This window comes from Phascolarctos cinereus, unplaced genomic scaffold (assembly GCF_003287225.1).
Source record: "Phascolarctos cinereus isolate Bilbo 61053 unplaced genomic scaffold, phaCin_HiC Scaffold_4;HRSCAF=312, whole genome shotgun sequence".
In the NCBI taxonomy this organism is placed as follows: domain Eukaryota; kingdom Metazoa; phylum Chordata; class Mammalia; order Diprotodontia; family Phascolarctidae; genus Phascolarctos; species Phascolarctos cinereus.
The window spans coordinates 544,772,038-544,796,469 of record NW_027555847.1 but is presented as its reverse complement, the minus strand read 5'-3'; the positions used below and the strand labels follow the sequence as shown (position 1 = coordinate 544,796,469).

The 24,432-nt window shown below is 36.7% G+C and overlaps 1 protein-coding gene across 4 annotated transcripts in view; it reads right to left on the bottom strand.

Annotated features, from left to right (window-relative positions):
* The window catches only part of NFATC1 (nuclear factor of activated T cells 1), a 204,300-nt gene that overhangs the window by 157,131 nt on the left and 22,737 nt on the right, over positions 1 to 24,432 (bottom strand). For all 4 annotated transcript variants that reach the window (XM_020986909.2, XM_020986910.2, XM_020986911.2 and 1 more), the window contains exon 2: positions 21,519 to 22,620. In XM_020986909.2, the coding sequence (XP_020842568.1) occupies positions 21,519 to 22,620 (1,102 nt within the window). The remainder of the gene's footprint in view (positions 1 to 21,518; positions 22,621 to 24,432) is intronic.

The window sequence follows — 24,432 nt, the reverse complement described above, 5'->3', positions numbered from 1 at the left end:
TAGTAAGTGTTCAGTTTCTTTTTAAAGATCTTTGTAAAGGATTTGAACAGAAGTTGAAAGTACCAAAAGCAGATCAACCATCATTAAAAAGATGCTCACACACACATATACATATACATATATACACATACATACATACACACACACACACACATACAAATAGATTCAACATCTAAGAGGGCCTTAGTTTTTTTACAAAGTATATTATATTAATGAACCACCCACTGATGCTCCTTCTCTCAACATAAACAATAGAGGGGCAACATAGACACACTCAAGTCCCCATTCCCACTGCCCTTGGGTAAGAATAGGGGAAAAAAACCTCTGAGGTACAGTAGCAACTTTGAACATCAAAGGCAACAGAAATGAGAGCATGGGGAAATCTCTACCCATTAGCTGCTGCTCAAAACAATCAGGAAACCAAGGGTTGAGGGTTTAGATGTGCAAGTAGCTTCTGTTTTCATAACTTACAGTTTATCAACTACTGTTCTCCCAATAACCATATTTGTAGTACTCTATACAGGATGTGGGCCACTAACAATTCTGACCCAGATTTTTTTTTATTGAAATTTTAAAAGGTCGGCCTACATGTTGTGATAAATTGTATTAAAAACAAACTAACAAACAAAAACAGAGGATCCCAGTTTAAAGTATTTGTCAATACCTTAACTAATATACTGAACTATGGTATTTTTGTGGTAGGCCAACCTGACACAATGTGATATAAATGGAAAAGAGGGAAAATCAGCCATATTTCGCTGACTGATGTGATGAAATTTAGAGTTACAGTTGTAAGAGGTCTCCAATGTAAGTGGCAGAAAAGACACAATTTGCTATCCCTCTTTCAATCATACTATTCTCATTATTTGTTTGACTGTCCGAGTTCTCATGAGAAAACTTTCAAATTTTGACTCGATCTTTTTGCTGTTTGTACATAGGAAAACTCTGTGGTTTGGGTTTTTTTTTCTTAAGTGCATCTTACTGAGCATAAAGACCACCTACACACTGTGATCCAAATTAGGTGATTTAAAGTATTTCTGGTTTTACCTGTATCCCTTTTTACTAGTTACTGACATTCTTTGGCTAAGTTATATTCTAAATGAATGAAACTTGGGGCCCCATGACTCCCTAAGAGAAGAAATTTTACTCTCTGAGTATTTTTTTTCAAAACCAGTTAGTTATACAGGATATGACCACAAGGAAGCCTGCTTTTCCTCTACATCTGGCCAGAGGTGACATCATATTTCATATTTTACATAGAGTCTTTTTATAAAATGAAAGAATTTCATGAACAGCTCCATTCATTTCACTATGAGTTATACACATGCACTGAAAATGTAGGTATTTGTTAAATTATAGTCCTTAACCTCTGGTTCTTAATATCTGTACCCTTCACAATTATGACTCAAAGATTAATCACCACCTAGTATATCCTCAAGAAACCTTGGTTTTTGTCATATCCACAAAGAAAGTCCTTTTTTTAAGTGTTTAATTGATGTTTCCGCAGAATTGCCCCTCTCCTCCTAGAAAGCCATCCCATATAACAAATAGTATTTTTAAAGACAAAAAAGGAAACAAAACTAAGGGGGTTGGGGGAATAAGCACAACTGATGAATACATTGAAAAAGTCTGATGTGCAGTGTGGAATACCTGTGGGCTTCCTACATCCATAAAGAAGTGGTTTGGAAGTGTCTTCTCATTTCTCCTCATTCAAGTTATGCCTGATCATTATAATTTTGTTGCATTCACTTTTCATTTTTTTGTCATTTTTCTTTCCATTTATATTGTTATAGTTATTGTACATATTGTTTTCTTGGTTCTGCTTACATCCGTTCATGTAGATCTTTCCATGCTTCTCTGCATTCATCACATACATCATTTCTTACATAATAGTAATATTTCATTACATTCATGTGTCACAATTTTTTATCCATTTCTCAATTCATAGGCATCTATTTTTTTCCATTTCTTTGCTATCACAAAAAGTGCTATTTTAAATATTTTGGGGTATATGAGGATTTTCTTATTGATGGCTTCCTTAGGATATAATGGAGTCTCAGAGTCAAAGTTTGTGGATATTTTAGCACTTTGTTTGCATAATTCCAAACTACTTTCCAAAGTGGTTGTACCATTTCATAGCTCCATCAATAACATACTGGTGTGCCTATCATTCTACAATCCCTCCAACACTGACTGTTGCCATTTTTTATCTTTGCAAATTTATAGAGTGTGAGGTGAAACCAAAGGGTTGTTTTGATTTGTATTTCTCTTACTATTAGTGATCTGAAGTATTCTTTCATGTGGTTGTGAATACTTTGTAATTCTTCTTTTGAAAACTGTTTATTCATATCTTTTGACCACTTATCTATTGGAGAATGGCTATTAGTCATATATGTTGTATACATGTATATATCATGTATACATCTATATCATACATATAAATTATTTCTATGTATTGGATGTCAAACCTATATCAGAAAAAAATTAATGCAGAGACTTTTTCCCATTCAACCCCTTCCCTTCTTATCCTAGGTACATTAATTTTGTCTGTGCAGAAACTTTCCAGTTTCATATAATCAAAGTTATCTATTTTATCTTTTGTAACTACCTCTATCTCTCATATCTTACCCATAATTGTGAGAGAGATATGATCTGTTTCTCCCCTAATTTTTTTATGTTACAATCTTTAACATACAGGTCATGTATCCATTTAGAATGTATTGTGGAATATGGTATAAAATGTTGATCTAAGCCTAATTTCTGCCAGACTACTTTCCAGTTTTTCTAGCAGTTTTTATCAGATAAGGAGTTCTTTCCCCAATGTAATTTATGTTTTCAACTTTATCAAACACTGGATTATTGAGTTACATTGCTTCTTATTCTTCTTTATGTAGTCTGTTTCATTGATCTACTTATCTATTCTTTAATCAATAACAGACAGTTTTGGTGGTTTCTGCTGTCTTCCAGACAATAGGTCTAAACAATTTATTCACTGCATTACCTACTTGCCTTTATATTATGTTTACAAACATGATTCTGAGAAGGATCCTATAGGCTTTACTAGCCCTGCAAAGGAGTACAGAACACAAACAAAAGGTTAACAGTTCTGATTAGATGATCTGTAAGGTCTCTTCATACTCAATGTTCTGTGAGTCAAGTCTTAATTATAGGACATTAAAGCATTCACCAAGCATTCAAAAACTAGACCCTATCGTAAGCCATTGCTTAATTAATTGATTGATTAATCAGTTAATTACCAGAGTATCAAAGTAACTATTTGGGGGTTGGAATTTTCCATATTTGCTGAGAACCCAAAGGTGAGATAATTCTTTTGTCTAAATAGGGTGAAATCCTTTGAATTATTTCATATTTTCCAAGAGTTAAAACCCATATGTATTCATCATCTAAAAGAAAAACTTAAAGACTTTTTATAGTTCCAGTAATCCCATAATGGATGAAGCTACAAACTTCAAACTTGGCAGAATTATAATCTGCCTGGAGGAAAGACAATTAAGCCAAACTTGGAGGAAAAAAAATATTTTCAAAGTTACAAAAATTTAAAGGTAACATGTTTTTAAGACACAAACCAAAAGCATTCCTACTTAAAAAGAAAAAAAAAGGTTGTCCAGTTGAGATCATCAGACATAAGAGACCCTCAAGGATTTTCTGTTAAAAACATTCATAGCCAAGAGCTCCAGATAGATAATAGATTGGCCCAAGGAAGTTAAGAATTATACTTATACTAGATCTGTATCAATAGCCTCCAAGATTCATTCTGAAATACTGCGATTAAAAATCCCCTTCCATTCCACCAGTGCCTTAGGAGCCAAGAGGACCACACAAAGATAATTCCCTTAAAAATTCACCTCATCTCTATAATCTTTCTCTGCATATGTCAGGAGGCCTCAGTATCATCCAAAAAGTCGTTTCCACCCAAAAAAGGTCAACTTTGGTTGGGACTCTCGCCCAGAATCCTGCTAGGGAAGGCTAGGTCCACTAGGTTCAACTCCGCTGATTTTCAAATACGTCTAATGACTTGTCAACAAACAAATGATGCAAGCTTTTGCATTTTACATATTGCAACACACACACTTCCAATGTTTAAAAAATTGTATTTGTCTTTGAGAAATAGTATGATCCCCTTCTTAAATTTAACATATACCTTTTAAAACTATGTGTAACAGAGGTTTTCAATCTCTTTTACAATCCTCCTGTTATTCTTCGGCTATTGAAATGTTTGTGTGGGTTGATTATTTTTTAGTTTATAACAAAAAGAGCTGCCTTTTTCTTTTTTAATAGGGCTGCATAGTACATATAACTTGGGATAAAGATATTTGGGTTCAGGTCCTAGTTCAGACACTAACTGTGTGCCCTTGAGAAAACCATTTCACTTCTCCCTCCTCATCTCTGCTCCCTGGCTTCCTTCACGTCTCAGCTAAAGTGTCACCTCTTTAAGAATTCTTTCCCAGCCCTCCTTAATTTTAATGTCTTCACTCTAAGACTATCCTTAATTTATCTTGTATAACTTGGTTTGTACCATAGTTGCTTACATGCTGTCTCCTATCAGATTGTGAGATCCTTGAGAACAAGGACAGTTTGTTTTGTTTCGTTTTACTTTCTTTGCATCCCCACAGTTTTACCTTCAGCTTAGCGGGCTTTTAATAGATACTGGTTGACACTCTAGTTGCCTAACTGACTGAAATTCAGGTTGTTTTTGAGGAAAGGGCTTTGAAAACCCCAAACTTCTCTAAAGATCTAAGGAATATATTACAGTGTTTCTAAGTTCAAGGTATGTTTTTAGTCATTGACAGCTAAATCATGGAAGGTAACTACCATTTTCTCCCACAAAATTTTCTTTGGCGCCATTTCAGAGACCGAATACTTGGCTGGATGAACCTTTGTTCTGCCCCAGTGGAGTCATTCTGCTGTTCCGATATTGGTTCTTTGGCTCCTCTGTGGAGTGAGAAAACAGCAATAAACGATTGCTGAAAGCCCAAAGAACCAAATGAATTCAACAAACGTTTTTTAAGTTCCTACAAAGCATGGTTCATTGTAATAGGTGTTGAGGATAGAAAGAAGAAAATGAACAGTCTCACTGCTAAAGGTGCTTAGTTTGAGAGTGTTATGATAGTGATATATACATAAAAAGCCATAAGTAAGGATACTTTCCTCTGGCATAAAAACAATGGTGGGGAGGGGGGAGAAGGAATAGGGAGGGGGTAACTTCTCCAAAGTCACATATCTAGTAAGTGGTATAGGTATAAATTTAATTTAAGTCTTCTGAGACTCCAAATTCAATGCTATTATTTATTAGATTGTGCCATATTAGATTGTGAGCTCCTTGAGGGCAGTGACTATCTTTTGCCTTTTTTTGTATCCCCAGGGCTTAGCACAGTACCTGGCATATAGTAAGCACTTAATAAATATTTATTGACTGAATGATTGACTATACCACAATGCTTTATTTTAGAGATGAGGAAATTAAGGGCCTAGAAAGAGAAGTGATTTGTCCATATATATGATATATTATATATATATATATATATATACATATGAATGTGTACATATGTATATATCATAGCAGAGCCATGATAATAGCTCTCTTCAAGCATCTGAAGGGCTATCATGTTACAGAGGGATTACAGTTTTTCTTCCTTTGCCAAAAGGCAAAATCAGGAGCAATGGCTAGAAGCGGAAGAGTCGAATTTACACTTGAGGTAAGGAAGATTTTCCTAACCACTAGAGTTATCCCAAAGTAGAATGGACTCATTAGGGAGGTGTGGTAGTGGTTCTTTGCCACTGGAGATTCTTGAGCAAAGAACGAATGACCACCTGTCAGGTAAACTGAAGAAGAAATCTGTGGCCTATGAGGTCCCTTCCAACTCTGACATTCTGTGGGAACTTCAATACTACAATTATTCAATCACCAAGCACTTATCAAGCACCTTCTGTGTGATAATGCAGCTTGGTATAGTAGATGATAAGTCATTGGTCTTAGAATCAGAAAGACCTGGGTTCAAACCCTGCTTCAGACACTTACTAGCTACGTGTAACCTTGGGCAAGTCAAGTAACCTCTCTGTGTCTGTTTCTTCTTCTGTAGAATAAGGAATTTGGATTCGATGGCCTCTAGGGTCCCTCTCAGCTGTAAATCCTATGTACAATGCTAGATATTGAGATAAAAGACAGAAAAAAAGAAAAAGAAAAGAAAAAGTCACTGCTCTCAAGGAGCTTGTATTCTATCAGAGTGGTAAGATTAAGAAGAGTACTTTAATAGAGAAAAAGGTGAGCGATTTTTGAAAGGAGATCAGAGAAAGTAGCCTAGCAACAGGAAGCCAAGACTCAAAGGCAGAGATTGGGGGTACAGGGGAAAGGCAGTAATGACAGGCATGCTGTCACCCTAGAAGGTAAATAAGTCCAATGAGGGTTAGGGGAGAAGATAGTCCTTCAGGAGGGATACTACAATGAAAGAAATCTAGTTGGGGGTGGGGAGACGTTTACCAGAGGGGGAAGTGACCTAGCTGAAATATCACCATAATGGAAGTCTTATGAATGGTATTCACTGTTGGCTAGCATTGGGGATGGCACCTTGCAACAGAAAAGAAATATCCCCTCCCTCATTGCGTGCTCTCTCTCCCCACCCAATACTTTCTACTATGGGGACTATGAACGTTTTAAAATATATTTTGGTAACTATATTTCAATATTATTTGTTTCCTTTGTAATCCTATATATTTTATTTTAATCTTTTAAAAAACATTATTCTGGGAAAAGATTTATAGACTTCACCAGACTGCTGGAGAGACCTACAATACAAAAAAGGTTAAGTATCCCTGATCCAGATGAAGTACTCTAGGAAAATTTGAAAGTGAAGAGATCATTTTTGGATGGAGAGATCAGGGAAGACAAATGAAAAAGACAGAGATGTGGAGAGTACAATCTAGATATGGGGCGCTCCCTCCACAAATGCAGAAAGAAAAAAACAGGAAGACCTCAGGAATCACAGGATCATAGATTTAGAAATAAAAAGGAAACTTAGAATTCTCATCTAAGCGAGATGAAGTGACTTGATATAGGCTGTAAGTGACAGAGTTGGGATTGAAACCCACATGTTTTGATCCCAAATTCTAACAAAGGTCTTTTCATTATACTAATAGTACAGTTTGGCTGGATTAGAGAGTAAGTTAAGGGGACTTAATAAGGATAAATAAAGCTGGAGAGTAAATTGTGAGCCAAATTGTGGAGAGCCATACATTCCAACCTAAAGAATTTTATTTTATCCTAAAAGCAAAACTACTATGTAGAAAACTACTATGGGTTTTTGAGCTAAAGAGTAAGAAATAGTAAGACCAGTGCATTAGAAAATCCATTTTGGCATTTTGTGAAGGATGGACTGGATAGGGCAGGGGTGGGCAGCTATTTCAATAGTCAAGGTCAAGAGGTAATGAGGGACTGAAGTAGAGTGGCAACCATTCATGGGAATAGAAAGGAGGGAATGGATGGAAAAGAGATTGTGGGCAGCAGAATAGACAGGTCTTGGCAGCTGATTAGACATGGAGAATCATAGAGGTCATCTAGTGCAACTTCCCTCTCAATGTAAGAGGATTTCCCTCAACATCCCCAAAAGGTCATACAACCTCTGCTTGAACAATTCTAGTGACAGGAAACTCATTACCTCAGGAGGAGGAGGACTGGGCCCCTCAACAGGAAGCTCTGAATACAAGTAGCCAGAATCTACAAAGATAAACATTAAGAATCCCTTCCCTGGAGGCCTAAACAGAAGAGAGACAGGAAAAAAAGAGAAAGGAGCAGGTAGCAGGAGGTTTGGACCATTAGCTAAGCGTATATGTCTACTATAGAACCATCAAAGGGCAGCCAGGTGGTGCAGTGAATAGAGTGCCAGTCCAGGAGTTAGAACGACTGGAGTCCAAATTTGACCTCAGACACTTACTAGCTGGGTGACCCTGGGCAAGTCACTTAACCATGCTCAGGCTCAGTTTACTCATATGCAAAGTGGGGAGTGATAATAGCACCTACCTCCCAAGTTTTTTGTGAGATAACATCAAAAGAGGTAACATACATACATACCTTCATAAAGCACTTTGTAAACCTTAAAACGCTATATAAATGTTAGCTATTATTATTGTTACATAGGCAGAAACCTGTCTTATCTAAACTTTGAATCTGCCTTCACAGTACTTTGTACACAGGAAATGTTAATAAGCATTGGTTAAATTTGGCCCACTCTCCTTGCCCTTTGGTGATCTCTTTTCCACCTTCATGTCTTCCTTGGATATTCACTGTAGTCCGTGCCTTCCTGCTGATGGTAATCAGCACTGCATCAGGCTAAAGATTCCCCTACCTGGAAGAATCTCAACCACTCGGCTGATGCTACTAAAGAACAGTCTTCCCCTAGAATCAGTTTACCAATTCAGGTGAAACGATTCCTCAAAGGACACATGGTTGATATAGTATCAGTATTCATATCGGCATCCTTCTCCTCTTTCCTTCTCTGTTCCATTCTCCTCCAATACTGTGCTAGACACTAATATGCCTTCCTCTCCAGACATTCAGTGCCCTACTCAAAATGATCTGCTCTCTTCTCCTGGAAAACACACTCTGCCTGGCTCATAGTGGTCCCTATGGCTAGAATGCCCTTTGAGACAAAGAGAAGTTAAGGGTCCTGTTCAAGATTAGAGAGGCTGTTATTGTCTAAGTCAATGTTAGCAGAAGAGAAGAGGTCTGGAAATCTCTCCTGCAAATATATGGAATCCCACAAATTTCCAGAAAATAGGGTTGCCTGGGATGGGAACAGATATATTAATTTAAGGAAAAAGAAATTCCATTTGCTAAGTGGAAGTCATTAGATCTGATTCATCTTCATAAGATACTCAAAATGTAAATTAGCGTATTGTCATAACTAATCCTTCAACATTCTTCTCTCTCTCTATCTCTCTCTCTGTGCTAGAATAATTTGGGAGAGTGAGGAAAGCTCCCCTTTCCAGAGTTTCCTCCACTTAGGAGGCAGAGAGGACAAGGAGGCAAGGTTTCAAATAAGAAACAAATCTAGTTGTGATCCTGTCCATTAACCCCACCCCTCGGGCCTTAACACTTATATAAGTGACAGACAGCAAGGTACTATAATAATCATATCTTTGCTTTAGTGAAACGTTTTTATGATACTCTTTGGATACTACCTGGAAACCACTGTCAATCATTCATTACTTAAACAAATTTTTAGCAATTAAAATAATCAAAACCACTTTGGTCACAGATCACTTTTTTTTAAAAAAATTCCACAGTCTAATTATGAAGGGGCACAAATACATCAAATAAGATTGTTATTTTCTTGTGAGAAAGGCTTTCAGTTAACTCAAATTTTTACTAGTAGTGTTCAGATAAGATTTTAATAAACTTTAAGGTTTAAGAGTTGATATTATTTCACAACAGATAGCTATCTGATGTTTTATTTGTTGCTGTTTAGTCATTTCAGTCATGACCCCATTTAGGGTTTTGTGTTTTGGTTTGGTTTTTGGGGTTTTTGTTTGTTTTTGGCAAAGATTCTGCACCTTCTCCAGCTCATTGATAGATGAGAAAACCGAGGCAAACAGGGTTAAGTGACTTGCCCAGAGTTACACAGCTAGTAAATATCCGAGGCTGGACTTGAATACATGAAGATAAGTCTTTCTGACTCCAGGCCCCGCTATACATTACACCACCTAACTACCCCCAGGTGTTCGATAGAAGCATACTAAGAAGGTCATATATTTCACAAACACTAAAACCACAGCAAAGTGGCTCACACTAGCTGTGTGACCCTAGGCAAGTCATTTAACCTCTGTTTGCCTTAATCCACTGGAGAAGGAAATGGCAAACCACTCCAGCGTCTTTGCCAAGAAAACCCCACATGGGGTCACGAAGAGTCGGACACAACTGAACAACAACAATAGAACTATAAAATATTTGAGCCAGAAAGAAACTTAATGACCATCCACAGCTTTTCTAGAATCCCTCATGACTGATTACGTCCATCAAAATAGAGAACATATATGATGTCAGGTTGTAAAAGCATAAGCCTAGGGATTGGGTGATGGGTCTGCTACTTATTACTCCTATGACCTCAAGTAAACCACTGCACCTCTCTGAGAATGACGAAAGTGCTTTGAAAACCTTAAGATCATAAATTTCAAGTCTGAAGGGACTTAGAAATCATCTAATGGAGGCCTTTCATTTTATAGTTTAGAAAACTGAGGCCTATAGAGGACAAGGTCATACCAGCAGTTAATGGCTCAGCCAGGATTTGAACTGAGTTTCCCTCTGACTCCAAATCCTATGTGCTTTCCACTATATTATTCCCCCTCCATAAATGTAAGCCATTTTAGGCTTGCTGTCCAACACTGCAGAAAGTATATTTTGGGATACACCAAAATTTAACCTCTCTTTTAAACTTCTCTTGAAACAAAAAAATCAACCCGCTGTTTTATATGCTTTCATTTTCATTCCTAAAGATGTAAAGAACTGAAACAAAAGTATACATAAACTAACAGCTACAACATTTGACTAGGAATGTAGAGCTTGGTATTTTTTCTACTGCTTATTTTTATGCTCCTTCTGCCTCTCTCTGCCTCAGTCTCCTCATCTGTAAAATGAAGATAAAATAGTAATACCAACTACCATGAGGGACTGAGTGCATTATCCCCAGTGTTTAAGTTACTCTTCAACTGGGCACTCAGGAAGCACATTAAATTGTTTAGGCCACTAGGGCACCACTTATTTTCTGAGAGGTCCCTTGTCTACAAAAGCTCTTTCCAGCATCCTGGAGCTCTTTGCAAATACAAGGCCATATTGTAATGCATTTTTGGATTCAGATGGCATCTTTCTTTGATATATATTCAACTATGCTCACACCATGTGAAAATTACTTTCCAGGAGAGAGTTAGGCACTTTCACATTCCTGGGGTCCCCACTGACTAAATTACTGCTCTACTGGACTAAGTATGATCCTACAGACCTGAAACAGTTCATCCACTTCCCCCCAAATGGGTAATTTACAGCGTTGAGTCACCCATGCAACTAGACTGACCAATCCAAAAGCTTTTCAAAAAATCCTAATCAGGACTGAAAAATGTCTAAACATTATTGCTCCAAAAGGAGATAGACACATCATAGAGTCTTTGTGGCTGCTTTACAAAGTAGTTTTGGGGGGATAATTAAACTGCAAATGAGAAATAGTTGCTTTTTAATACTAACGTAAAACCTGTCCGGTTAGGAAAAAAGGTAGCCCCCTACCAGGGTTTTTATATGATGAGGTAGACCAAGATTTGCTAACTGAGGCACGTTCTATCAAGACTTTCTTACTTGTGGCTACATTTTAGGGGCCTCAATTTGTCCCCTAATGTAAATGAATCTGCCGTGGCGGTGGATAGAGAATCAGGAAGACCTGGATTTTAGTGCTGCCTATGCCACATACTAGCTGTGTGATTGAGGACAAGTCATTTAAAATCTCAGTGTTCTAGGCCTCTTTCTAAGACTCTAAGTTGTGGAAAAGGTACCAGTTTGTTCAGAAGAGAGCATCTCCTTATCTGAGAGTTCCCTATACCAAGGAAATAACAGGTCCCTATTCCCTGTAATTGAAACCAAATTAACAATAAGCCATTTCATAATAGAATTTGATTACATTCATTCTAGAAATCTAATTTTTTAAAAAGCCAAATCAGTATGACGTGGTAAACTCCTCTCCCACTCCCAACTTTCCAAAGTTTACATGTGTCTAAGTATATTGTCTAAGGGATAGGAAATCATAATTTTGAAGTGTGCTTTAGAAATGTGAATGTCAGAAACTGAGTCACAGATGGGAAGACAAAGAGAGTAGGAAGTATGAACAAGATGAGAGTGAGAACCAAGGACTCCAATGTGTGAACCTGATTGGGAATTAGGGATAAAAAAAAAAAAGAGGAAATAGTTTAGGCCAGGGGAAGCAAAGATTAAAAAGCAGGATAATATTGACCAGGTTAAAAGAGAAACAATAAGCAGCAAAAAATAAAAAATAAAAAGACTACACTAGCTGATCTAAGCAAATCATCTAACAATTGAATAAAGGTAACTATGTACCTATAATTTATCTAAAACTGTATCTATAGTCAGTACTCTGAAGACAGGTCACCAGATAGACAGATAGAAAGAATATCAATATAAATGAATAAATACCTCCTATTTCTATAGAATTTCAAGGTTTATAAAATACTTTCCTCACCATGAACCTGTGAGCTACACAGTGAAAACATTATTATTCCTATTTTACAGACGAGGAAACTGAGTCTCAAAGAAGATTTCAAAAAGATTAAGTGACTTTAACCTTCAAAAAAGTTGTGTTCAGGCATCTCAATGATTGACCAAGTTGGGGTAGATGAAAGATTTTTTTTCAGGGAAAAGAACACAGGAAGGAAATAAAAGAGAAAGGATCCAGTTTTAATCTTATTGGATTTGATAGAAATACTCCTGAGCCAGTGGGTAATGAGAACAGACAATTACATGTGGCAAAGTGCCATGGAGCACCTTCCTTAGCCTTTAGCTATTTGAAGAAGTGTTTTTTTATTTCATGTCCTGTTCATTTTTGTAAGCTGGTTGATAGTGCTAATTTGAATGTAAAAAAAAAAGTCATCCAAAAGAGGATTTTCAAAAAAATAATAGCTTACAATATAGTACTCCATGTTCATGAAGTACCATTTATGCATTTGGTCCTCACAACAACACAGTATGTTACCTATTCAATATTATTATCCATTAGAGCATAAGTCCCTTGAGCTCAGGGACTATTTTGCCTCTTTTGGTATCCAGCACTTCGTACAATGAGTGGCACATAGTAGGTGACTACTAAATGGTTACTGATTGATTGATCCTCATTTTAAACTTTATAAAACTGAATCTTATAAAGGATCAATAACTTGTCCAAGATCAAGTAGTAGCCATCTCTCAAACCTAGGTTCTAATGACTCCATATCCTGTGTTCCTTCTATGCATTGTAGGTGTCAGTGTATCCAGTTGGTAAGGTATTTCAAAAGTATTTCCAAGATCAGAGTCTGAAACTCTTCTAATAGAAGAAGCTTATTGTTGTCGAATCATTTCAGTCATGTCCAACTCTTCATGACTCTATTTGGGATTTTCTTGGCAAAGATATTGTAGTGGTTTACCATTTCCTTCTTTAGCTCATGTTTAAAGATGAAAAAATTGAGTTAAGTAACTTGCCCACGGTCATATAGCTAGTAAGTGTCTGAGGCCAGATTTGAACTCATGAAGATAAGTCTTCCTGATTCTAAGCCAACTGTTCTACCCATTGTGCTACCCAGCTGCCCCTAGAAGAAACTTAACAGAGAATTTTTATTTCATACCCACATTATGGAGCCATGATAGAATTTGTGAAGGGCCAAGTCCATAACTTGCTAGAAAGAAATGACCAAATGTACTTATTAATAATGTCTTTATATCATATTATCATGATTATTTTTGTGATATTTATATGGGTCAGTGCATGTAATAGATAATAAGTCAAAATCTGATAGAAATGCCTTTCAGCCAAAATTCTAACGCATACAGTTACACACACTAACCCTGAATTACCCTGAAATACAAATACTCTTCAGGAAAACAGAAGTACTTGCTCTCCCATTTCTCCTTTTCACAACTAAGAATATACCTTCACACAAAATAAGAGAGAGAAGCATAAATTTCCTGCCACACATCATTGGTGGTAACACATTCAGGGTAAAACAGAGGAGCCTCTACTTTCACAATCTTTTTGCACCCTTAAAACTGTTGAAATCTCATTTTAAGTGGCCAGGTTTTCTGAAGTCAGGTATCTTTATTTACAAAACATTTTCTACCAAATATCTGCTGGAAATTTTATAAAATTTGAGAGATCTCTGGAAAGTTAGTTGATGCTTACAGACACCTAGACAGCTACCTGGAAACCCAAGAACTTGAATTGCCATGATCCTATATAAGGTCCTTTGTAATCTCTTCCCAATAAATTGGCTTTAAGAAGTTGCACAGAGGATAGAGCACTGGGCCTAGAGTTCAAATCTGCCCTCAGATACTTCCTAGCTGTGTGACCTTGGGCAAATCACTTCACCTTGTTTGCCTCGGTTTCATCTGTAAAATAAGCTGGAGAAGGAAATGGCAAACCACTTCAGTATCTTTGCCAAGAAGACTCCAAATGGGATAGCAAAGAGTCAGACACAACCAAACAACAATTTTTTTTTTATGTCAGCTAAACATCTAATTCATTTGAGCTCTAAACAAAGAATTTTTTTTTTTGCTAAAGCACACGCCACAGGGGTGAATTCAGACACCTTGGAGAAAGACTGAAAATAATCATTACTGTCATACCAAGTGTTGACCATATCTGGTCCTTATACTCCCCACCCACATCCCCTTCCTTCACTAAGTGCCAACAGAATTGTCAATACTCTCAGAAGGAGTTGATTGCTTGAAGGGGTCCCATAAGCATGACTGATATCCAAAGGCATCCACTCCAAATACACATCGTCTATATTTCCCCTTCATTGTCTCCCTATAACTCACACTGATGTCAGTAGGGACAGACACAGTTCAGGGAATAAAGGAGCTTCCAGGGTACAGACAAATGCAAACCTGTTGAATTCTAATAAGAGAAAATTTATCCCACTACAGTCAATGAAGTGGACATTGATTTATTTTGTATTAACTTGTAAAGCCAGGAATGCTCATGAAAATAAGATTCCGCTGCCCATGTGCCTGTCTTCACAGACAATTTCCATTAGTGCTAAAGTGAGCAGCATGCAGCCTATATGCATAACAAGGCACACAGCCAAGGGTATTCAGCTTATAATTTCTGCTTTTTGTCACAGAAGAAACAGTAAGTCACTTGAAAATCATAATCATAAAAGGAAAGTCACTGGTGGTGATTTAAACACACACACTATAAGATAATGAAACACTGCAATGCCTACAGTGAGCCAGGCTCGCTATAGTTATTGATTTGAGTAGGGTACATTTGTACCACTTTAAAAAAAAAACGTAGAAAAATAAATGCAAATTGGAATGTCAGGGTAGTTTTACTCTCTAATATAATCATACAACTATAATTTTACATTTATGATTGCCAAGAATTTCATACATATTCTTACATTTAATCTTCAAAACAGCCCTGTAAACTAAGTCAAACACACAGTATTGTGCCCATTTCACAGATGAGGAAGCTCAGAAAGGTAAATGATTTCTGCCAAGGTCACACCACTCATAAGCATCAGAGCTGAGATTCAATGTCAAGATTCTAAGGTCAGCACTCCTTTTACTCGCTGTATCTCACCAATATCAACAGGAACGCTAAGCTCAATCTTCCCTTTAAAGGAGAAGAAGGCATCTATCAACATTAGCAGTCAAGCAATTGAGATCAGAGTTCCATATCGGGTAGATTATTTTAGCAATGCAGGATAATAACAATGTCTAATGATTACATAAGACTTTGTATCAATTAATTAATTTTATTCTCAGAACAACCTTGTTAGGTAGGAGCTATTATTATTCCTATTTTACATGAGGGGTTAAGTGATAATAAGGGTAGCTAGATAGCTCAGTGGATAGAGCACTGGGCTTGGAATCAGGAAGATTCATTTATCATGAGTTCAAATCCAGCCTCAGACACTTACTAGTTGTGTGACCCTGGGCTAGTCACTTAACTGTTTGCCTCAGTTCCTCATCCATAAAATGAGCTGGAGAAGAAAATGGCAAACCATTCCAAAATGGGGTCATGAAGAGTCAGACACTACTGAAGAACAGCAACACCACAGATAATAAACATCTGAGGTAGGATTCCAACTTAGGTCTTCCTGATTCCCAGGTTAGCACTCTATCTGCAGCACCACCTACTTTCCACAAACTGAACTGGAGAGAGACAACTTTTAAGGTAATTATGAATGTGGAAGCAGGAGGTAGTTAGAGCCTGAATTAAGGAAACAAGACTGTATGTGAAAAGAAGAGGATGCTGTAAGTTGTTAGGTTGAAAGAATTTTTATATCTATATATTTATACTTGTATTTTATTTTAAATTTCCTTAAGAGCAGGAACCAATCACAATTCTTTTTTATGTAATCCACACATAGTATATAGCCTTGCACATAATGTAAGTATATTAAAAATATGTGGAATGAATGAATGAATGAATACCAACATCCAACAACAGAAAAACCTACCTCCACCTGCCCCAAGCCCATGTCCTGTTGTAGATCAATGAATAGCAAAAGAAGCAGGCAGGATGATAAAAGACTAGCAGTATGGTATCTAAAATATGCCAGGGACAATATACATATAGGTAACCAAAAATTAACTGTGCCTTTCTTACATAATGATTATGTACAAATGTTTGTACTATATATATATGTATATATATATATATATATATATATATATATATATATATATATATATATATATATATATATATATATATACATATATATATATATATATATATACACACACTCTCAGATAAAACTCAGAAAGAGAAGCCCCTACAAAAAGAAAACAATTGCAAAAAACTGACCCATTTATATTGGGGGCTTATTTTGCAAGTATTGAAAGAAATGCTCTAACCCCATGGTATCTGAAATTGCTTGATTCTGAAGCCACCTGTTTATCACCATTAACCAAAAGAGCCCCAAGAAAAATATAATATGCTAATACTGAAATTAGAAGTCTTGAAACAATCAGGTTGTGGATCAAAGACACAATCTATTGATGGATATAAAAAAAAATTTAAGAGAGGAAAAAATTGGAAAACATATTGGATTCTTTCATTATTGTAACCCAAAAATTATTTTTATAATTACATTTAAAGTTACTAACTTGGTTACAGAAAAACACATAAGCTAGAGTTTGCTAAAAGCACACAACATATCTTTAGTACTAGTAAGATATCACCTAAACACTAAATGCACAGATCTGATAGCTAGTTGCAGTTCTGCTACTATTAAATGACTTTGGAGATGTCACTGAATTCCTCTAGACCTGTTTCCTCAGTCATATAATAAAGGTCTAGACAATCTCTGGAACAGGGATTCTTAACCTTTTGGGGAAATGTTTTTAAAAGCACAAAATAAAATACATAGGATTACAAAGGAAAATAACTATATTGAATCACAATTCTCAAAACATTTTTTTAAAAAAAGGTCATAGACCCTGTGTTAAGAGCTGCTACTCTGAAGCTACTTGCTGTCCTAGAAGAGGCAAGATGCTATAGCTGAAGAACAGCTGGATTGAAGTCAAGAGAGCTGGGTTCAAATCCTGCCCCTGATATCTACTAGCTGTATGAATTGAGCAAATCACATCACATGGCCTCTTTCAGCCTCAGTTTTTTCATCTATAAGTTGGGCATATAATTCCTATACTATCTACCTCTCCATGTTATCAACAGGAAAGAGCTTGGTTAACTTTAAAGCATTGTAGAAACATGAGCTGGTATAATACAAGGGTGAATTTCATTATTATAGAATTTTAGTTATTACAATCTTGCTTTTCCTCCTGTGATTTTAAATATTTGGTACTATTGTGTAAACATAGGTTATACACATATGCTAAAAAAAATTACATGCCAAATATGCATACAATTATAGATCTATGGAGCCCTCTAAAGCAAAGGAGTATATGGAGACAAGACTGGTTTGTTTCCTTTTCAAAAATGAAATGTTTTGCATGATGTTTCCGAGTCATACATTTCTGGGGTGCTTCCAAGTTCATTCATGTACAAAAACAGCTGCAATTAAGCAGCAAGAACTGATTGGAGGCTTAGGTTTTGTTATTTATTTCTCAATAATGTACATTAATTTCTTCAAAAATAAATAAATAAAATCTACATTTCTTTCAGCACCTGAACACCAAGGGCATTTAATAATTGTTTATTATGTTGAATACCTAACAGATGTTAAATTATGAAATATGCAAAGAAGAAAAAACAATATGAATACTTTCTGGATAATTTTTTTTAAAAAAACATGAATTGTCTGAGCAGAATAGAAAGTTAAGAATCCCTGTATTTAGCCAGAGCTCTGCTCAGTATTTGGGGTGAGGAGGAGGTAGGTGGAGATATCTACTCTGTGTCAGTTTCTTAATCTACAAAAATTAAAAAACAATATGGACGAATTAATGATTAAAAACTGCTTTTAAATATGAAGCAAAATCAGATGGTAAGTAGACTTAAGAAGCATCAGTATACCCTTACTGCCTTTATGGTGAAATACAAACTCTTCTCTTGCGGTATTTAAAGTCCCTCATGATATGACCCTAGTCTCCCTTACACACTGATTTCAAACAATAACCCCTAGAAAATGCTGTGATCCAGCCAAACTGATCAGCTGGCTACATAGTGTATACCACATCCTAGCATGAAAAGTGGAAAGAGTCCTGGCTCTGGGGTCAATAGATTTGGACTCAAATCTTGTGTGTAATGCTTCCTTAATATCTGTGTGAGGTTGAGAGAGTCACCCAAACTCCCTAAGCCTCAGTTTCTACATCTGTAAAATCAGAGACAGTGGACTAGATGGCTTCTGAGATCCTTTCTAACTTTAGATCTATAATCCTGTGGTATGACCTCATAGTTGTATGCCTTTCTTTCAGTCATTTGCATAGTCATTCTCCATGCCAGGACTGTTCTTTCTTCTCACTTCTGTTTCTTGGTAATCTTTAGTTAAGTGGCACAGTGCATAGAGTACTAGGCTAGAAGTCAGGAAGAATCAATTTCATTTCCAACCTCAGACATTTTATTAGCTGGGTAACCCCAGGCAAGTCACTTAAATTCTGACTGCCTCAGTTTCCTCATTTGTAACCCTACTCCCCCACCCAAATTACTTTGAATTTGCTTTGTATATGTGTACGTTTTTATGTATTTAACTGTGTATATGTTATTCCCTGCTTGTCACAGAATGTAAGCTTGAGGGAAGGGATTGTTTTGTCTTTGCTTTCAAATCTCCAGTTCTAAGAATAGTGTCTGACACATAGTAGGTATCAAATGCTTGTTGGACTGAGTTGAATTGTTAGAATCAATATGGTTTACTTTTCACTAAAAAAAAAAGTTACACAAAGTCCTTTTGATTTTATGGAGGCATTATTTAAAAGAGGAGAGAGGGACAAAATGGCATGAAAGCAAAAAATCCAAATATGTTATGGCAAATTTCTCATCCAAAAAATGTTGGGATGATTAAAAATACAACAGTTTCAGTTGCGTAGTTAGTGATCCTATTGACGTCCATCTGCAGTTGCCCTGCAGTTTTTCATGTATGTTAACAGAGAGATATTCTTTGTGGAAGGAAGTTTGGTCAGTATCTCTGACTGGTAAAATAACTTAGCATCTCCTTTCTACGGTAGCTTCCAGCTGCCCTAGAGCACCAGTTAATGAGATCACATGGAAACATATTGCAAAGGACCAGGAAACATATTTTGATGCAGGACCAAAACAGTGGAAAAATGTTAACTTTGCAATCCCCTGAGGATGGTTTTGCACATTTTATATGTTTTTGTATATTTATATTAGGGAATAGGAATGCTGTATGCATATGTACCAAGAGGCTTTCTGCAACCAAAAGATAAAGATAACATAATAATTTGACTGCCATGAATACTGACTGAAATTTCTAACAGCAAAAAACCCAACAATCACTCCCAAGCCTTTTCAATAATTAGTGCCAAGTAGTACCATGTAATGGATTGAAACTATAAAATAAACTGAAGGTAGATGACCGATTGACAGAAGTTCGCAAAGAATGTGTAGGTTGCTCAACAAATTGAGAGAGAAATTCAATAAAGGCTATTGTGTATGTGTGAGCATGTGTACACATGTGTGTTCATATATGTAAAAGTAAATTCAAGAGAACCTCTGTTTTATACTACTACTGATATTACTGTTATAAAATAATATTTATTTATTCCTACTGAATTAATAATTAATTCCTATTAATTCCTACTGAATTAATTCCTATGATTTCTTTTTGAAAACTTTCTGATGTGAATATCTTCATTCGATGATTTTAATCTTACATATATTCCCATAGGCTTGTTTTTAGCAGCATAATGAGGTATAGAAAGCGGTATGAATTATATTTCTACAGACTGCAATGCTTGTAAAAATGTTTATCATATAAATGGCAATATGTTTATAACTAAGTCAATTTAAAACATTTATCATTTCAATTCATTATATTTACATAATTCATGTGGCCTCTTTAAGAGGATTCCCTTTAGAATACTGTTATTATTTATCATTTATTTTTAAATACGATAGTTTACTAATCATTGAATTTGTTTAAAAAGTCTGCAATAGGAGAACTAAATAATCCTATGCTCGTAGACTAAATCAGCATCTGAATGACAATACTAGTTCTGGTGATAATTTTGAAGATTGTCCTGCTATACCCAAGTGGTTGTTGAAGTTGAAGTTTTTCACAGATCTTTAGAAGCTGTCTCATGGGACTCACGGAAACAACCTATTGTATTTCTTGTTTTCTCTCTAAACTTCATTAACTAATAGTATCTTCCATGTGTTCTTTTGGGAAACAAATTAAAACAACAAAGAAAAACCACTCTGCCTCTTGAATTATTTCTTTAAAACAAACATAGATTCTTAAATGGGATCACTGGTAAGATGACACTGAACTCTCTACTTACAGTCTTGATCCTAGAATACCATATAGTCTTTAATTATATAAAAACCAGGAATAGAAAGCATATTATTTTTAAATAAAAAGTAAAATTATAAAAGCTATTTTAAGATTGACAAACTATCCTGCTGCAATAAAAAAAATAGTATTTTCCCAATCCAAAGATTCCCATGCTACAATTTTTTTTTATTTTCTTATCCTTCTACCCCGTCTCTCTTCTTCCTCACTCCTCCCCCTATACTTTCCACTTCTCCCTCCCTGAATGCTGGGGCAGGAGGTAACGTTGGGGTGGAGAATGCCATTGAGACAAAGGGAAAAGAAAAAAAAGAAAGTTAAATGGCTAATGATGCTACATCAGGTACCATGCAGTTGTTTCTGTACACAAAATAAAAAGACTTGGATTGGAAGCACTTTGCAAGAAGTCATTAGGGGGCCACCGGATGGGGAAGCAGTTGTTTAGTTAAATATGAAAATGCAGGACTAATTAAGTGAACTGGTGTGGTAGCAATAGACTACACTGTTAAAAACACCAAGTTCAGAATGCATTTGTGTTTCCTGTCACCAGACTGCCAGAGACCAAGGGCTTGTCTCAAGGGAAGAGAATGCTGTGTTGTTCTTAAAACATCAATATGGCTGGTTGTCAAGAGTCGCCTTTTTTCTGCTCCATGGGAATTTATCATCTTGGGTCACATCTGCACTGAGATGCAATGACAGTAGTAAGATACAGAAATTAGGACAGAAAGAAGTAGAATAAATAGTCAAGAAATATGAAGTCTAGGCATTTTTTCATTTTGTTTTTTTCAATGCATTTGCACAAAAATTACACTAAATCTTACCTCATATATGAAGTGGGAGACAGAGGCTTTGGTTTGGCCCATTGGTATGGATGTTGTGGCACCGAAAGGTACTGATCACAGAAGTTTCCTTTCCTGATATGCTGGAAGGTGGAAAATTCTTCAGGTGATAAATCAGAAGAGGGTGACATGGTCCCATGATCCTCACCAGCTGGCTCTATCTTGAGTGTCATGGAAGGAGTATGCTCTAGGGCCGTTTTCCTGGACTTTATAGGAATTCCATCATTCATATCTATTGTGCTGTCTGTGGTAAGGGCATTGATAGCAGCCACGATAGCAGAACTGGTGTACTGGTTAGTGTTTCCCAGCCAGGTCTCATCTGTCACACTAACTCGAGGGGAATTCTGGGGAGATGGTGTTGGCGAATGATGTGGTGAGTAAGATGGCTGCCTCCCATTTAGGTTATATTTTCTCTTGTTGCAAGGAGAGGATGGCCTGGAGTTACGGGTACTGAGCCAGTTTTCCTCTGTAATGCTTGTTCTTGGAGATGTAGATGGAGAATGCCTTGGAGAATTCAGCAAGTTGCAGGCCACCATACCCCGTGGAAATCCTTCCTCTGGGTCAGTGGTCTTAGGAGAGACACAAGGAGACTGCCATGGTGATGTCTGAGGAGATGTATATGGGTAAGAATAATTGGATTCATATGATGATGCTTCAGAATTACAGCTTCGGGAAGATAAGCTACTAGCCGGACTCAGGCAGGATGGATCTCTATAAGCTTCGATGTTTGGCAGATTCAAGGTAGCAGTAGAAGGAGATCGTTTAGAGTTTGGTATCGTTTCTTCAACATCAGCATCATGAAAAAACTGGTTGTTGTTATGATGAAGTCCCAAATAGGAAGTTATCTCAATCCGAGGACTTTCTAATGCTGGGGCTCCATTAGGTCTGACATTTGAAGAAAGATAATATCCTGAGGTCCCACTGTCAATACTGCCTCCATATCCAGAGGGATGATTTGTTGATGGTACAACTGAAATGACCGGATTGGTTGTCTGAAGATCATGACATGGGGTTGACAATGAGGGATGGGCCACATTGAGAGGCAAACCAGCATTGATATTTGAAGATGTGTAATTATAGTGTTCTGGAAGAAACAAAATTAAAAGAATGGCATGAGTCGTTATTCACCTGGCAGATGTGAATCCATTGACATAATGAATTCTATGAAATTATGAAGCTATTGCCATCAAAAACCACTAAGATAAGGGCACATGTAGACCAGGATTCATACCAAGGGTTTTAGGCATTTAGACTTTCTGTATTTTGAAAAGCTAAGTATCATAGCCATCATAATGACTCACAATAAATAAAAGTAATAATAAATAAATGTATAAAGCATTATACAATTCTAGAAGCACTATGTAAATATGAATTAGTATTGTCAATTGGGCAGCAATAACATTAAACTACAGATCTCTATCATCATCAAGAGCTTATAGAGCTTTCCCAATTGTATTTTTTTTTTACAATTCTTACTCCATTTTGCCTTCCCAAGGTTCCTCCCTCCCCATTCCTTGGCCCTCCTCACCATCCTGCTCCCAAAACTTGTCATAGTGGTTCTTATGATAGAAAATCATCACCTTAACCATCAAACATTTAGTCACTATGTTCTAAGGACCTGCTTCATTCCACTGCCCTCAGATATATGTCTATATAAAGCTGCTTTTCTTGCATGTCACTATCTTATTCAAAGTCCAAGGAAGCTATGCCTACAGAGCAATTATGAAGGATGACATAAGTCAAGGTGACCCAAATGGGATATAATAAAAATTACCCATAATCACAATAACATCTTATTTACTTATCCCCATATTCACTCAACAAACACTGCCTACTTCATGACCAGGTTCATGCACACAGTGCTACGCCCTGCAGGGGATTTACAGAAGCCTAGTAAGGATCTTCAGCTCTCAAGGAGCTCCTAATAATATGATCAAATCATATGAACCATTAGATTGTGAGCTCCTTGAGGGCAGGGACTGTATTTTGTCTTTCTTTGTATCCTAAAGCTTAGCATCATGCTTGGCACATAGTAAACACTTAACAAATGTTCATTGACAGACTGACACAATTGATAAAAATCCAAGAAACTTGTCAGGAGGACATGAGTTCAAAGCCAGACTCAGACCAAACACTTGATACTTACTAGCTGTGTGACCCTGGGCAAGTCATTTAACCCCAATTGCCTAAAAAAAAAATCCAAGAAACTTTCTAAACAGTTGTCAAACTTGTTTAAGTCATAGAGACATTTCTATATATTTTCTTAAATAGTGGAGCCTTTATAAAGTGAGTATATTTCTATTACATGACAGTGGAAAGGAAATGTAGTAAGCACCTACTGTATATGTTAAGCACTGTCACCACAGCCTGAGATTGTGCAGTTTCTGTCCATCCTCTGAGGGGTTCTCTATGGCATAAGATGATTTCTCTCCCCAGTCTCCAGCCTCTCCATATTAGACCCTTGCTCATAAACGAAGATTCCCCACGTCTGGTTGATCTGTCAGCTCTATACAGTCAAACCACACTCTTCTGTCTGCAGTGCCTTATTTTACCAACTTTAAGAGTCTCTGATTTCATTAGTGTGGGTACTCAAAACCTTTTTGCAACTTAGTAGATGGGCCTTCGTAACTTACTTCAGCTGAAATAATTCATCATCTAATGGCCAAATTTCTGGTGATACATCCCTTCTACATCTCAGTCAAAGAGGCCTATTTGCTTTTCCCCAAACTTCTGCCTCCACACCTTTGCACAGACTGCCCCATGCCTGAAAGGCACCCCCTCTCCTTAGCTTCCTTCAAGGCTCAGCTCAGGTATCACCTCCTACAGGAAAGCTTCCCTGATCCTCCTAGTTATCAGTGCTCTCTCCTTCCTCACTTTATCTTCTATTTAGTCATTA